Source organism: Lipophrys pholis (assembly GCF_963383615.2).
Source record: "Lipophrys pholis genome assembly, chromosome: 16".
NCBI classification, from domain to species: Eukaryota; Metazoa; Chordata; class Actinopteri; order Blenniiformes; family Blenniidae; genus Lipophrys; species Lipophrys pholis.
The window spans coordinates 15,753,733-15,771,023 of NC_137634.1; the positions used below are offsets into that span (position 1 = coordinate 15,753,733).

At 40.9% G+C, this 17,291-nt stretch overlaps 1 protein-coding gene across 1 annotated transcript in view; it reads right to left on the reverse strand.

The window, feature by feature from the left end:
- The window catches only part of frem2a (FRAS1 related extracellular matrix 2a), a gene marked incomplete at its 3' end in the record, with an annotated part of 57,113 nt that overhangs the window by 11,577 nt on the left and 28,245 nt on the right, over window positions 1–17,291 (reverse strand). Inside the window, exons 4-11 of the mRNA XM_080482862.1 lie at window positions 15,254–15,484; window positions 10,353–10,478; window positions 7,797–8,048; window positions 2,290–2,439; window positions 1,973–2,182; window positions 1,101–1,298; window positions 635–799; window positions 251–433 (exon numbers count right to left, since the gene is read on the reverse strand). Of these exons, the coding sequence (XP_080338988.1) occupies window positions 251–433; window positions 635–799; window positions 1,101–1,298; window positions 1,973–2,182; window positions 2,290–2,439; window positions 7,797–8,048; window positions 10,353–10,478; window positions 15,254–15,484 (1,515 nt within the window). The remainder of the gene's footprint in view (window positions 1–250; window positions 434–634; window positions 800–1,100; window positions 1,299–1,972; window positions 2,183–2,289; window positions 2,440–7,796; window positions 8,049–10,352; window positions 10,479–15,253; window positions 15,485–17,291) is intronic.

A 17,291-nucleotide genomic window follows, 5' to 3' on the forward strand; every position in this document is an offset into this window, starting at 1 on the left:
TGCAAACGTTACCTTTTCCCATTTGGGATGAAATTAGAAATTAATGACCCGTAGCCAAATAAACCCCTACACACACTTTCATTACATCCACACAGCTTCTATAGGGAGGTTTGTTTCACACTTGTCAAAACTTCTTTCATTACCTGATGCAAATGCCTAATAGAAATAAATAGAGTATTTGAGAACAAGAGCTAAGAGAGTGTATTGTATGAAGTCTATACTACTTGCTCATCCAGGATTCAAGCTTTACCTTGAGACACGGGGTAATAGTCCTCTCCCGACACAGCGGACCCGTCTTTTGTGTGAACGCGAACGACTGACACTTTTGAAGTGTCACCCACCCGAGCCACGGGGATCCTCACCGTTGCCACACTGCCAGTTTCTTTGGGTTCACTGACACTGAACTTGGGTTCCAAAAACCGAATGATGGGCTCTAAGGAGAGGAAAATACAATAATAAACTGCAAATACAACAGTGACTTATGGACATAGATCCTTTAATCATAAGACGTGTTGGTGACATTTGTAGAAATTAGTTCCGCTGTAGCACCATAACTTTATTGAACGAATGATCCACTTTTCATTTCAGCAACTTTTATCGCTGCCTCTGTCTCCCCTGTCCTTATTTCACTTACTGTCAGCCGTGTCCTTGATTTTCACCAGAGTCTCGTTCAGAGCTCCTACTGATGCACCAAACTGTGAGTTGCTCCTCGGGTTCCCTAAAACCAGCCGAAGCTCCTCTCCTTCCTCGTACAGTGTGTCATCAACCAGTGACAGGGTACATGGCTTCTCCGCCTCACCTGCAGCACACAGCATGACGGTTGACAGGACACGTCAAAAAATTTGTAGAGGAAGAAAGAACAGAAGAATTTCTACAATACGTTTTACAGCATGCAACATATGTGACTATTCTCTCTATTTGGCAGGTTCTCCATAGTCCCAGAATGGAAGAAGCAGCAGGTATCGAGAGCACAGCTATTAATCAAAAAAACTGCGAGGAAAGGTTTATTTAATTGGAAAAGGTGGCAGCTATCATGGCACAGGATGCAATTAAAAAGAGCGCGCGAGAGAGAAATGTGTTATGTGTAATTACTAAAGTACCTGAAAGGAAACTGATGATAGATGCATCTGTGTTGGGACGCTCATCAAAGTCGGAGGCGACCTGCGCGGAGCCCTGACGGGTGTAGCAGCGGACAGAAGATTGGTGTCTGATGTCGCCGCTGCGGTAAACCGTGGCAGTGATCTGACCATCGCCTTCTTCTCCGGAGTACGCCGGCTCGCGGAACTGGACTTTCGGCACTGTTCGTCAAAAGAAATAGAATGTCTCCCGCACCGATATTCAAAGCAGATCAAATAGTAGCGCTGTCATCGAAAAACCTTTCTCTGAGGGGAACACTGCTAATGAAGGATACTGTGAAATCATGAATACGTCGCAAAATAAAAATGACAAATTAATTGTTAGCTTGCATTTTGTGAAGCATTCAAACTGAAGCTTAAATAAGATGTTGTGACAAGCTTGAAAAACACATTTCTCGGGCATAAAAGTAGTTTTTAAGAAGTTAATGTGGTTTTTAAGTACTCGAGAAGCCACTCTATTCATTAAGAACAATAAAGTTGATTATTTAAAACATTTAATGGAAAATAAGATACCATTCAAATGGAGATGTTGTAAATCAACATGGCAGTATTATAAATGGCAGCTCTGTGAACTACATGTGGTCGCACAAAAGAAAATAGTACAGGTGAGGCTGACAGGAATATCACACGGCAATAATTTGGCAAATTAAAATTTGCATCCAGTCAAAGATTAGCAGAGTTAGAGGGTGCACAAAAATACTCATTATTGTTCAAGGTTCTGCTGGCATCAGAGAATTGGATTATAACTAAGATTATCATACTGAATTGGATTTATGATCAGAGTGTCATGTACAAGTGTAAAAAAATAATTTGCAAAGAAAAATCTAATTACTTACAGTCTGATACAGAGTCATTGATGAAGACTGTGGCCTTTGCAGGTTCTCCCAGGATGCCATTTATTGGCATCCGCAAGACCAGCTCAAAGCTCTCAACCCCCTCCAGCTCTGGCTGTCCCAAGTCATCCAGAATAGTGACTCTGAACGTCTGCATGCTTACGCCTGGGGCAAAGTCCAAGTTATGACTGATGCCCACATAGTCAATACCAGCTGGAGGAAGGAGAGAGTGCAGAGTGAAGGATTAATACAAGTGATGTGACACTGAGAAGCAATGCAACTACTGGCTCAGGCACATTTTTGAGTGACTGCGAGCTCACCTTCTGCAGAGACGGGGTCTGCCTTTCGAGAGCGAACCGTGACAGTCCCAGTCCTCGATAGATCGGTTCCTGTCCTCCACACTCGGATCTCCACATAACCATCACTCTCATCCACATGATACTCCACCTCTCCGAAGTAAAACACTGGAGCTGTGAATCCGAAAACAAGATTATGAACTGGAAGGGCATGGTATCCCTGCTGTTTCATTTTGTGATCTATGCCGATGGATGTTTTAACTATTGCAGGCACCTTGCAATTCATTTTTAAAACTTTCTGACATAACAAACTCTATTACAGCTTTTCAGATCAATGCAAATTTGACCTTTTCTTTATTCTGTTTGGATCTCAAGTGGCTTGAAAAACATCTCAGTGGAGATTGACGCTTGTGGCTCATTAATTCTCTTTAATGGCTTTCAACAATGTGACCCTCCTTAGAGGCACCATTTGTATGTGCCACTTAGTTACTTTACTTTTTGTTTACTGTTTATCTTACTAATCTTTCCTCCACCTCTGGTAGCCTGGACCTGTCAGCAGCCACCGGAAGCCTGGCATGATGCATTTGTAAAGCCGGTAGCCAGACACAAAGGTCAAAAAGCGACAGCCCATTAGTCTGAAGTTAAACTTCAGGGAAGCGTAACCTTTCAACCTTCCCTGGCCTCTCATCCGGCCTCCTTGTTAATTGTCACCGCTTCCTCTGTCACAAGAATGAAGTACTTTCAACAAATAAGGATGCGGTTAGCACTGAAAACATTGCCCGTGTGTATGTTTGTGTCTTTTTCTCTGACTGTTGAGTGGAACGATGTGGAGACAGAGAGAAAGCGGCCCCCCAGACTGCTCAAAGGCTTGTTTGAACTGGCATTGTTTCCTGAGGCAGCAAAGTGGAGGCAGTCCAGTGTGTATTTGACAGCTTCATCTCTCGCAAGCCCCCCCCCCTCCCCCTCTGCCGAGCCCCGGATAAAAACCTGACAGAATAAAAGTTCTTCCGTCTCTGTTTTAAGATGCCACTCGTTCTCACTTGGCTTGTATTTCCTGGCACATAATCCAAAAATAGCATGCATACAACCTTTTTTGTGTCATGATCAAACTCTTAACAGTCCAGAGATGCTTACTTACTTTATTAATATATGAGCTTTCATTATTTATTTTTATGCTTTAACTGGGCCAGGTAACAAAAGCTGCGCATAGTGTACGTGAGAAAGGGATCAAGAAATATTACTGCAGTTACATGCTGGCTCTCTACTTGACAGGATAAATGACAGCTCAGGGCAACAATATCCAGCGAGTATCACACATCAAGGCCTTCCTCTCTATCTCAAATCTTCTTTCCTCAATGCATCTGTCTTTCTTGTTTACCTTTTCCTCCTACATTCCTGCCTTCAACTAACAGACGTGGCACTGGTTCGTAATGCAAATATAATTTCTAGATTTGCACAATGGCACAGTAGATTAAAAAATGATTGTGTGGGTGGGAGAAAAATATGTGGGTGAAAACATCTGACCAAAATCCACTCATAAAACAAAGAGTGGGGGTGGGGGGGCTGTTGTGAGCTTTATGATAACATTTATGTAACCACATGCCCAAATAACAGTGGAAACATGTCACATATCTGCAAACACTGGCTTATCTCTCCAGCTTACACCTCTGCTCATAATTAAATATACATGGATGCATTCACACATGCCTTGACTGCACACAACTTAACACCACAAGAGGGAGTTGAGTGATGACTGATGAATGAGAAGGACATCCTCTCTTCCCGATGGAGCCCCGCTTGAGTTATAGCACCCTGAAATGTGCGTGAAAGCTTGTGGAAGGTGTAAAGGCAAATTGTGATAATTACTACTGTGTGGGCGTCTAGTCGTTTGTGTGTCACTGCACCTTTAAATACAGTTTATAGAGCGTTCCCAGCTGTCCTCTGAAAAACTTCCCCATCCTTTCGGAAGAACGTTGGGTGAAAAGATCTTAAAAAAATCTGCCTGTAAATATCAATTTGGGACCAGAGGGGATTTCCTTTATGTAACGGTGTAAACATTAACATCAGTGTTTGGGATTAAAATGAATTAAATTGCGGATGGGATCTCCTAAAATGCTGTTTAGATGCATGTTTAACTTGAGAGACTCTCTTTACTTTTCTATATGGAATGTTTTTTTAATACTTTAGGCCTTCAAAAATGCTGAAAACATAAAAAGAAACATCATAAGCAACATTATAGGTAGCACGGAAATAAATACAGCTTCATTCTGAAAATGCGCATACAGTCATTGAGTTCAAAAGTCTTCTGTTTAGATTTACTAAACACACTTGCTGACGTTCAAATTTACAAGATTTACAGAAACCTACATCTATTCATATCGCCTTGTCCAACTCCAGAGTGAATCCAAAACACACAGAGTCAGATGATCACACACACTCACATCCACACATATTAAACATGTTTTCAGATTTAGTTAGAAAGGCAAGGTAAGGTACACTGTGGGTAAATCCATCACAGGACAAAGAGACAGAAAACCACATGATCTCAAATTCACACCAACAGTCAATTTGAAGTCACCAATTAGCCTCATCTGCACGTTTTTGGAAACTCGAAGGAAGCCAGAGCACGCTGAGAAAACACTGCATGTGCCGGGAGAACATGCAAACTCATCAAGTTCAAAGCTGAAACGGGACGGCCACCACACCGCCACACAACCCCGAAAGCAACATTAAGAGAAAAAAAAAAAAATACACAAAAAAGGGAGAGAAGGGGCTCGTCACGATTTACTGCCTACATGGGATTTGTGCAGGAAAATGTCATGCTTTTGTAGTAGCAAATTGTTAGAATAATTTAAAAGAAATGGGTTTGAATTTAAATCCCTCCTGTTCTAAGTGCACAGCAATCCACCTCCTCAAGTGGAAAATAACTGCACTTTTCCCCCTTCAAGTGAGGTCATATAAACTAGCTGGCAAAACTGCTGCCTCGGTGTGACCAACGGTAAGGCTACCCCTCATATTGAAATCAAGGACTGAGTTTCCAAGAAATACTCTGAGCTAATCTAAAATTCTACAAACTCAGCTGTAGCCATATGCACCCAAGCGAAAAGTCTGAGTGTCCTCTCTCCTTGGCAGAGTACAAGGAGATGACAACACTCACTTTAAGTCAAAGTGTGCAGCCATGCAGAGCACAACACTCAGGGAGACAGGTACTGTAGAGTTTAATCTGATAAAGTACTAAATCGAGCAGACATCCCTGGGCCCTTCTTTTGCGGCTGAGAGAGAGAGAGAGAGAGAAAGTGTGCAAGAAAGAGAGAGAGACAGAAAGAGAGGAGAGTGTGGAGGTAGTGGAGAAATAGATGGAATGAGAGCACCGGACTGAACTTTCCTTTGACCTGGGGGAACGGAAAATGCGGCTTGTGAAGGGCACTAACTGTCACACCTCACAGTTCTGCAAGTGGTTTTCTCTCCACTTACCTTTGATGCAGAATTTTTGGGTCCGATGTTGACTTGATGTTGTCACAAAAACACCCATTCAGATGCTGGGAACCACGCACACAAGTAAAAACACACGCCATCGCACCTCTTGTCTCTTTTTTTTTTTCCTTGGCGATTTAAGGTTGCGCTAAAGAGAAGGAGGCTGCCGCTTGTCTGCCTGGGTGCAGGTATTAGAGCATTAGACCGTCAGATGGTGCATTATCCTGCGGGAGGCTAGGAATGACACATCATCTCTGGAGTTGGGCTTTCGCAAGCACATTTCCATTCCTTTGAACTCCAAGACTCGGAGCACCAAGACTGAAGTCTTCTGACAATTTACTAACAATGAGATATTGTGTCGTGTTTCTTGTTAACTAGCCCGCAGATGCCCCCCCACACACATACACACATTCAATTTGGCACAGTTTTTCGTATCCATAAATGAGCCCTCCATTGTGAATTGCCATTGTTTTATTTGTCTTAATCTGCAGGTTGGAAACACATTCTACGGGCTGCGTCACTATTGTCCTTATCACAAAAAGACTCACTGGTTTCATGATGAAATGAAACTTCCAGCAACATCGAGGAAGACTGGAGATTCTACTGAAAGGAACAAAAAAATCTGTGAAATAATGCTAACTTCTGCTAAACTTTAATCTTGACCTGGCCTATGTGCAGCAGGCAATGTGTTTTCAGCCTTCAAACTTGAGCAAAAGCAAGATCTTTTATAGTTGGCTTTAATATTACATGATCCAGTATTGTCTGCATGAAGTGCTTTTATTATTTTCACCTTTGTGAGAATTCTGTATCGTCAAACCGTCACAAAGTTAACTCGAACAAATGCCTCTGTTCGTCTTTTTATAGTTGTTTTATGACAAAAAATATAACCATTTGTTTGGGAATCTATTCTCAGAAGATGATGAACAATACCTTCTATTTCTACAACACTAAAATGAAAAATGCCATTTTTATTGTTTTTCGTCAGGGAAAAACAATCACTTGGACTCAGCTGGACGACGTGTAGGTCGGCTGAACTGTCTCTCTTATTTGTTGGTGCATTTTTCCGAGAACTCACCCAAAAAAATATAGACTGTCATTGTGCACCTCTCTTATATTTATCTTTTGAGATGCCACAAGACACGACAAGACTGCGTGAAAACTCTCCTTATAACCACGACCATACAGAGTCAAATTTTCCATCTATTTCAGTGAGATCCATCTCAAATTCAGCAGCGCTCCTCCGTCTCTAAAAAAAACAGATTAAAAGGTATAATTTTTACTGGAATAATCCATAGTCTGACATTTAGCAAGAAACTACAAGCGTAGACATCAATATGTCCGTAGAGTAAATCAATACTGAAGGGTAAGACAAGGGGGGGGGGGGGGGGGGGGGGGGGGGGGGGTTGTAGATTGGAATAGGTATTTCCCAACAGACCTGACAGTCCCCAGATAAATTTCCAACTCAGTTTTCTGCCTCTCAGAATATGTAATCTATTTGTCCATATGATGCGGTAACTGGATGAAAGCAGACAAGGGACATGTGTGATAATTTTGTCCCACCGGACTCCCGTGTGACTCTCGACTGTAATTAAAAACTGTCGGTAAAACGACGAGACAGGAGCGTGCTCCATCTGTCTGCCGCCAGCGGAGGTCTGTGTCGGGGTGTTTCCAGATCTCTGCTGCATGCTTCGACACTCAGAAAGTTGGTAAACAAGTTTAATTAGGAGAAATTGTCTGATGCAAAGGCTCTGAAAACAATTCAGAGCGCTGCAGTACAACTTCTGTCACTGTGAACTCAAACCCACGCCGCCGGTTTAAATGTGCATGTAAATAAGCATATAGTCTTCAACTTTAAAGCAAAGAAGAAATACACTAGCCTGGCAACTGACACCAAAACCTTTACATAGGTTCTCTAACTCTATTTTAAATGAGGTTTTAGATTCATCACGTTTGACAACAATTCAAATTTAAAGTTCACTCCAAAAGATCACTCGAGTCATCACAATGCGAGAGTAGGCAAAAGACACATATATCAGCTTTATGTGTGAATGACTTACCATCATCCATGTCTTCTAAGATATTGATCTTGGTAGTCGAGTAATGCTTTCCCAGCCGGCCCCCGACAGGCAGTGACAGGCTGACGTTGAAGCTCTCTTCTCCTTCGTACAGGGAGTCGTCGATGACCACCACGTGACACTGCTTCTCCCGCTCACCCTTGTCGAAGTGAAGGAGACTCCCATGCTCCTCCGGGCGGGAGATGTAGTCCGAGTAAGACAGCACAGTGGTGGGAACTGTCCCGCTGGCAGAACCTTCACATGGGTTGGAAAAGTAGATGGACAGATTAAGATAATTGACACTATTGACCATAAATGACACCAGACAAACATTGCATTTGTAAATAGCCTCACAAAACTATAATCAAGACTTTCAACAGTATCCATTCATCATGGATTTACAGCATTTTTCCAAGAGAGATCGACAACCACACACTCACATTCACATTTCAAAACAATATTTTTAGAATGTTGGAGGAGTTCAGAGTTGCACAGGGAGCACATGCAAACTGCACACATGAAGGTTGACCCAGGGGTATTCTCACTGTGACGTTAGTGTGCGAACCACTAAAATGATCCGATATCTTCCTATAAAGGATTGCAAATATGATTATAAGTGTCACACCTTTGTGAAGTGGTTAACACTACTGTCCCACAACGAGAGTGCTCCTGGTTTGAAGCCGCTGGCTGACAGGATCTTTTATTCAGTGTTTGTGGTAAATTATGCAGGACATGCAATGTCTTTCACCCAATGTCAGATGGGATAAACTCTGCAACTCTAGTCTGGAGAAACATTTTAAATAGGATAAGTGAATATCAATTTTTTGCCAAATCTATTGTAATAAGTAGCATAAAGGAGAGGGAAAAGAGCCATTACAGAAAATGGTTGAGGATAAATATGAGGATGGACATTAAAGAGAACATGTATAGGATGGAAAACATATGTCGACTTTATCCTTTCCAAGATTTGTTTGTATCACATTGGAAAATTGGTGTAATATATGTGAATATGTGTGTACTTTATATGATAATTAAAATATGTTCGCTCCTTATGTGTCCATACATTATGCAGTTTTTTTTCATTTGCTTTGATTTTGTTTCAACATTTTGTTCTCTCTCTTTTTTCAAAAAAAGGAAATTAAACCCCGTTAAATTAATAAGTGGATGCGCAATCTTGTGTTTGTCTCGGATTTCCAGTAAAAAGTACATTAAAGAAACTTAAGAAAAAAATAAAGGTAAAAAAAATGCTATTAATGATCATAAATTGATTTACTTTATTTTTTGCCTATTAATTCTTGTCTAAGTTAATGAAATTAAAAGGCAGCCAAACCAATCAGGTCCATTGGAAAACTGTAAAAGCTTTAAAGAGGTAAAACCTGTCCCTTTAGTTGTGTCATCCTGACACATGTGGTTTCACTACCTTGAGTTTTTTTTTTTTTTTTTTGAAAACGCACCTTTATAGACCTATTGGCTGTTAAACAGTTGAGATGCTGGAGAAGAGCCAAGATGCTCCAGCTCTGCAAGTTTTTTTTGTCATAACGTGTCAACAACTCTTCACACATCACCGGTGACAGAGAGTAATTGATGGGAGGTTCAGATTGACACAAAATAAGAAGCTGTGGTTGGGGGATGTTGGGGGAATTCAAACAAACTGCTTCAGAAAACAAACTTGATGAACCATTAAGTGTGATACTTCTGAGCTTATGGTGCTATATGCAACCTGTGAAAATGCAAATCTGTTTGAAAACAGTTTTTCTTCCGGTAAGTTCACTGCTTTAGAACAGATTTTTGCTGTTACTGTCAAAACAGCCTAACACTCCACCTACACATTTATATATTAACATTGCATTAAAAAAGAAAAGCGAAAAAAAAAAAAGGAATACGAGAGCTGGCTTTAAAGGTTTTGTCTTCTACTATACTAGAAAGTAGCCACTTCTGACGGTGTCTCTGCTTCAGGAGGGGCTTGACACCAGGAATGACCCATTTCCTGAGTCTATCTCAGGTAAATCCAGCCACAGCAAACTGGAGATGGGAGCACACGTTCTTCAACCGCTGTGCACCTTTCTCTATCACTCTTCGGCCTTTCAGTCAACTGTCAACTTCACCCGAGTCTGCTTTGATCCAGCACTCAATGAACCGACAGCCCTTTTGGCACTGCTTTTCCGTGGCTTCCCCCCTCGTGGCGGGTGTCCTCAAGTGTATTTTGGACAAATGTCAGGTGAGCTGTCATCACCATGATTGTGTTAATGTGTACTTTGCACGGGATTGTGGTGTTTACGCTTTCAGTCACAATTATCCAATTTATAATCGAGGAGAAATGCTTTCAAAGGCATTTCCATTTGCATCCACATTGTCTAAGATTGTCTAAATGTTTCCATGATAGCAGGTTTATGCTCATGATATTTTAGAAGCATCTGCATACAGCAAATGTAATAAAACATATTATTTGGACCCCAAGTTATAGCCTTCATCAAAACTGATTCAAGCAGTGTGTCCAACAATGTTGGAGGCAGGCAGAGAACACTGAGGGTAAATGAGGTGAAAATGGCTGGTCCATACCCTGCTGTGTGTAGCAGATCACCATGAGCTCCTCACTGATGTCTCCACTGCGGTGCACCGGGATGAAAAGCTCTCCAACGTCTTCTTCCACTGAGAGAATCTGTTCAGGGAAGAATACCGTCGACTCTGTTTGGGAGGGAAACAAAACGAGTGAAAGGTGTCAAGAAGAAAGGGTAATAATTTGGATAACAATCTACAAAAAAAATCCACAGTCCATTATGCCGTGGAGGACTGATGCAGGTTTTTGTTCTGGCTCTGCATTAGTAAGCTGCAGCTAACATTTTTTTAACGTATTGAAGTGGTGGTCCTGCGGTGTGCTTATTCATATTCAAAAATAACTCTCCATCACAGTTTTCAGCTTGACGCAACTAGAGGTGCTCTTCAAAGAGACCCCTCCGGAAGTTTTTCTCACCTCCTCATGGGTCGTAGACAATTCCCCATGTAGGCCTCTGAGTTTATTCAACAGAGGGAATCAGCTGGGAGTTTCACACAATGACTCCTCTATACGCACAAGGGTCAAACCATCTCTCATTTTGTTTTCCTCTCCCTCACTTTCCCCCCCACTTTTCTCCATCCCTGACAGTAGCGTGTGATTGAGAGCGAGACTCGCAGCCAGTGAAAGCATCATCTATCAAAGCAAAGAACTTACTGCCATTATAGAAACAATAAATGTAGAAGCTATTTTCCTCAGACGCACTGGGACCAATAAAAACACTAACGGAGTGGACTAAGTTGCAGCATGTTCTTCTTGTTCTTGCATTGCTTTCTTTGACCGCCACACTCTGAGAGAATACATGAGCGAATGATGGGAATTGAATAAAAACACTTCTGCAACAAAAACTCCAATTAAAATGGTGATTGCAACCGTGAAATATCAGTAGATCTATATAGATATATGATTGTGACGCCAAGCGTAAAAAGAGATCAACACCTGAGACGACTCCTGGGGATGAAGTCATCACCATAAGACAATCTCGCAAACAGCAGGGGGTCAAACATTTCTCTTCTTTAACGATAACCCCCGATAAATCGTTCTGTCTACCCTCAATCATAATCCCTCTCCATCATTTCACGTTTCTATCGCGGCCCACAATCTGCCACTCCCCAGGGGGGAGACGAGGACTCATAGCAGGAGATTGGGGTTCACTGCTTACCTAGTCTACACACACACACACACACACACACACACACACACACACACACACACACACACACACACACACACACACACACACACACACACACACACACACACACACACACACACACACACACACACACACAGCGTTCTGATTATTTGATCCTCCCTCCGCACATACTGAATACTGCACCCTTCTCACAGTTCTTACATTTCACCCCACCCTCACTCTCTAGCGCCTCCATTGCTTAAATCTAAGGCAAATTTCACCTGAGCAGGTCAAGTTCACCTCCTGGTGTAAAATCACACAGTCAGTTTAAAACATATACTTTCACAGAAGTGTTAAAGTTGGATGCTGAGAAACTTCTTTTCTTGCTATTGTCAAATTGTATTGTTTATTATTCCCAGAGTAGAGGAAGAAAAGATCAACACCAAGCCAGAGTTCAAGGCAAGACCAACCTTGTATGATGCATTTTTGCTCTGTGTGCCATGCATTAGTCAAGAGATGAACCACCTGAGTCGAAACTCTCACAAATACAAAAGAATGTGCGTGGTCACACTTGACCTTGTGTTTCAAGACAAAAAGATTACTACAAGCGCAGAAACAGTTCATCATCATTTTGAAGGAATGACCTCGACGCAAAGTGTGGGAGAGTAAAAGATCTACTGATAAATGGCGTCCTTTTCAGTATAGGAAACAAGAAAGTAATCACCACCTGTGCCAAGCTGCTGTTGTTTGCGTGCGGGCAAACAGCAGGCTGCTACCTTCATCTTCACGCAGCACAGTGCATGGATAATATATGAAAGAAAGTTATAAAGTTTTGGAGGAGAAAAAGCTCTGTGATCACACAGATAAACCACAGGCAAATGCACTACAGGATAAGCCCACTCCTTGGTATTAATCAAAGCAACAACAGGCTAATGGAGACAGTTGGGGGGGAAAAGTATGCATTCTTAAAACAGAAGGCAGCATAAAAAAAATATATAGAATTGCTCCAGGCATTTGTAGGGACACGCAGAGATTGCTCATGCTGCTAAAGCAAACTCCACTTGTTATACACTCCCTAATTTTGGAAGACTTTTAGTTAAAGCTTAGCAATCCTCTCTACCCCTCTCAAGCCGATATTAACCAAGCTGACGCGTCCTCCAGGGAGAGAATATCCCGGCTAACCAGAAGACCAGACAAAGCCAGTTTTCATCATTAGAGAGAGAAGCTGGAGTGCAGCTAACGCCACAGGCATAGCTAAAGCTTCGCCGGCCCATTAGAGTACGAGTGGCATGTCTCTGTCACATTAGACGGTCCCCGGAGACGATGGAAAACAAACCAGCCCGTGCCCTCAACACACACCATAATTAACCCACTGGGGAGGATAGACTGGGAGAGGGGGGGGGGGGGGGGAAGACAAATGAGAGAGAGGGATGAGAGCGACTGTTATGAGTCACCACAATGATGACTGTAGTGTTTTCATTTTTATTTCTTTTTTGGTTGGGGGGGGGGTCAGTCCACGATTACCTCCATGTTGTATTTGTGAAGGTAAGTGTGCACACAAAAAACTGAGTGTGCATGACGAAGCCTTCATGGAGCAAATAAGCCTGTTTGTCACACATTCCATATTCCATTAACGCTTCAATTTGCTTAAAATACAAAGAAACAAATAAGCAGGGGAGTGAAAAACGCCAGATTAATAACTGCTTAAAGGAGGGAGTGAAAGGGCTGATGTTTTATGTACATGCTTGTGTGGCACAAGACATTTATGACAAGGTTTTAAGAAGGGAACATTATGATCAGTGTTTCCAGTGACTATCAAAACCACCATACTTGTAAAAAATGAACCCTACCTATAACAAATCTCTGCTGACTATCATGTCAAAACTGTATTTCTTTTCTTTGCCTGTGGGCAAATCCTACAAGAGTCCATATCTACAGTAAACAATGTTTATATTGACAATTTTTCATTCCGTGTGCGTCAAGCTTGTAGACACCTTACGTAATGTGTTCTATAGTAAAATGTGGGGTATTCTTCCATTGTGGTGTGAGGACAATACTCAAGGTTGTTCCGGTGCAAAATTGGTGCACTTTCACGCCCATTCACATAGATGAACTCTACTGATTTTAATGAGTTTTATTAAAGTAGAGCTCAAATCTAATCAAAAAATCGAAGATGGAGTTTGATTCGCATTGGTATTATTGTGATTGGAATATAGAGGAATAAGAAGTAAAGGGAGGTATTTATTATGAATGAAGTATGAATGATAGTTAATCCAATACAGTTATTGGGTGTTTGTTAATACTATAAATAATCACTGTGATACCATTTAATTGGCAGGAGCACATTTACTGACACGTATTACAGACATCTATTTATAGTCACACAACGCCAACACTTCAAAATCAATATGTGTATTCAGCACCACGTTGTTTTGAAGATATTCAGATTATTCTAAATAAATATATAACCTTCAGGCTATTCCTTTAGAACGAAAATAGTTTTTCTTTTAGGTGTTTCAATTTATTTTGTCCTTCGACTTCCCACTGTAACAAAAAAAGCAAGTGTGAGCTCGGCTTCAAGCATTTTCAGTTAGTCTTTTTTCACTGGCATCTATGAATAAATATAGTTGTGGTTGTATTTTGGCTTTGGGAATAGATTTCCCTATTCCATTATTTGTAGAAGCCTGTTTATCTGTTTGTACTGCCAGAAGATATAATAACGCATGCTGTAATTAAATCTTTTAAAATAAAAAATAATAATGTTATGACTAATTTTGAGCCTTTGTCATCTGCTGAGCTGAAACTATGAAAACAACACTTTCATCATGCTATATTTTTGCCTCTTACTTTAATCCATTAAAAGTGAAATCTTTAACTATAAATATTACATTTATATCTAAGAGCTTTCTCAGGCTGTCAATAAAAATTTCTTTAACACATGTCATATGTCAGCGAAGACATGCTTAGAATTACTGATTTAAACTCCAGTCAATAACCACAACATTGTTTATTTACACCCTAAACTTTGACATGAAACACAAAACTCTGCTGGTTTCATCCGTTACCTTATCTGTATTTTTATTTATTTTGAACGGTGAATTTACCTTTCATAAGACAGCTTAGTTCTTCATAATATCCTCATATCGATTGATTCAGTTTAGTATGCAAAGTAACTCTTGAATATGCTGCAAATAAATGCATCAAACCTAATCCAAGCTTTGCTTTTCTCATCCAAACAGATGCCACTGACGCCAGGACTTGCAGAACAGCTTGGTCTCCTTATGTACATTTTCTTAAATTCACAAAATGTAAAAATGGAACATATTTGTTATGAAACACATCGATGGAGAGCTGGTGATTACTACCTGTATGTGTCTTTGCAGTAATCATTTTGCAGTTACTAAGGACAGGGATACACGGATGATTGCTGAATGGGCTGCTAATTCTTTATTGTCATAATATTCAGACACATGGGACATTATTTCCAACTCTAGGCACCATAAGTTAAGCTTGTTATATTATTGTTAATTAATATTCAGCCAGTTTATGATTCCAATGCTGCACCTCTACTTTTAGTTTCAGAATTAGTCTCAGACACTCTCCAAAACATGAGTAGGGATTACAGTTTATTCTATTGCAGCTAATTTAAATACACTTATGGTACTGTATTTGAGCAAACACGCTTTATCACTTCTCACTGTTCACTGTGAGAGGATGATAGGATGTGGGTGTGCACTGAATGCGGGTTATAATGTTTGCTTGAGCAGCACTGACCATCACTGGGATCCAAGATCTCAACCGTTGTTGTGTCAGGGAACTCCATCACTCCCATCACCGGCTCCGACAGCAGAATCTGGAAGGTCTCCATCTGTTCGTACTTCCCATCAGTCAGGATCCGGACACGCCAAGTGGCTCTGGTCTGTCCAGGGTTGAACTGGACCTGCTTCTGCGACTTACCCTTGAAGTCCTCATCCTTCTTCGCACTACCATCCTGGGTGCCAATGCCTGAAAAATACAGACAGTAAAGGGCATTGAAAAAGAAGATGAGGAATGCCTATTAGTTTGAAAAAGAGAAAGAAGTGGAGACAAAACAAACAAAAATGTCCATGAAAGGGTGACGAGCAGGAGAGGCAAACAGATGAAAAGCAGATTAGATATTCACACCCTTTAATGTCGTTCAGAGTGGTGAGAAAAAGAGTGTTGCATCTATTTTTCCAGAGCCTCAGGAATGTGTGAAATGAATTTGTGACTGAAGCATTTAAATAAGCATATTCTACCTTACCGAGAAGGATTAGCTGCAAAGTTATGTGAGTGTGTGTTAGTGTGTGTCTCATCTTTTCCTACTTCAAATGTCTCCTTGTTCATTTATAACAAGTATTTCAAATGAAACTAACACTTCTTCTCACTGAGACAGCTTATTCGAAGGTAAAAGGAGCACAATGGTAACACTGTGTTTCACATTAAACACCAGTCAAGGAACACGGGTGGCATACGTCATCAAACAAAGCATCACATTTAGAATATATAGTGTTCATTTCCTATTGTCTACATTCATTGGGTCTCATGAGAACAGGGCGAGCAGAGCCACGCCAAGCAGACACATGTGTCTGTACATAAAAAGGATTTGTTGTCTTTATTCAAACACTCAAGCGGCTGCACAAACAAGTGAAAAAAAAATAACCCCAAGAAGGAAACAAACACATGCAGATGAGTCTGGATACATTAGATCATACTCACAGTGCGATCTGAGAGGTTGGAATTGTATGCAAAAAATTTCTGCTGAAAATAAACCCACATGCTCACAGTCTCACTCGTTCATGTTGCTGCACCTGTGAGGACCTTTGCTGGTTATATACATTCCCAAACCCTAATACTGGGATAAATGATTTAAAAGCGTTTGTATTTCTGGAATTGTTTTTTGTTTGTTTTCTACGCCGCATTTTGCCAAAACATCAGTCCAGCAAATATGTTTCTCACAGCTCAGTGTTTTGGATGAATCCCCAAAATAAAATGGAGAGGAGTGAAGAGAAACCAATTTTTACCTTAATAGTCACCCAAGCAATGTTCCGCTGTCTCATTCTCAACCTGATCTGTAGCCACCAGCACATTAAATATAACACCCTCTGTTGCTGCAATTTTGTCAACAACCCAGCATGGCACACCAGGCCACTCGGCTTTCTCTTTTCCTCGGCTTTTTCGACACGGGAAAAGCCAAGGATGGAGCCATTACTTGGTGCAGCTGAACTAATGCAACATGAAAAATCTACTTCTCTGGGGGCATGTTGAAAGTCTTTTTGGGAAAACTAAGACATGACTAATGGAAGTTCCGTCAGAATGACTCAGTTCGCTCGATCACCTCGCTTCAGGTCAAGCAGAGTCGTGTCTCTTCCGATGACTAAGTCACTTGTGAGAGAAATGTGGATGAATAACAATACTATTATGAAAATACAAACCTAGTTAATCCAGACCGTGTGCTTTAAGCAGCATGAGCAATAGTAGTAGAGTAGAATGACATTTACACTAATGCTAAAAATTTCAACCAAATTCTAACTTCTTGGTGGCTTTATTCAAATGGAATTAAACGACCCTGTATAAAATATAGTACAATTTATGTTTTGTAATAGAATTGCTGCCAAAAAGGTCACATATCTTTGTCAGGACAGACATTCATTGGCAAACAATTTGGTTTGAAGAAAATGACAAATACAAAATTTGGTTGAAATCTTAAAAATGCTAGTTAATCTACAACAATCAATAACTAAATCAGGAGAGTCCAAGCTTTTTTCACTGAGGCCATAACCAGGAAACTATT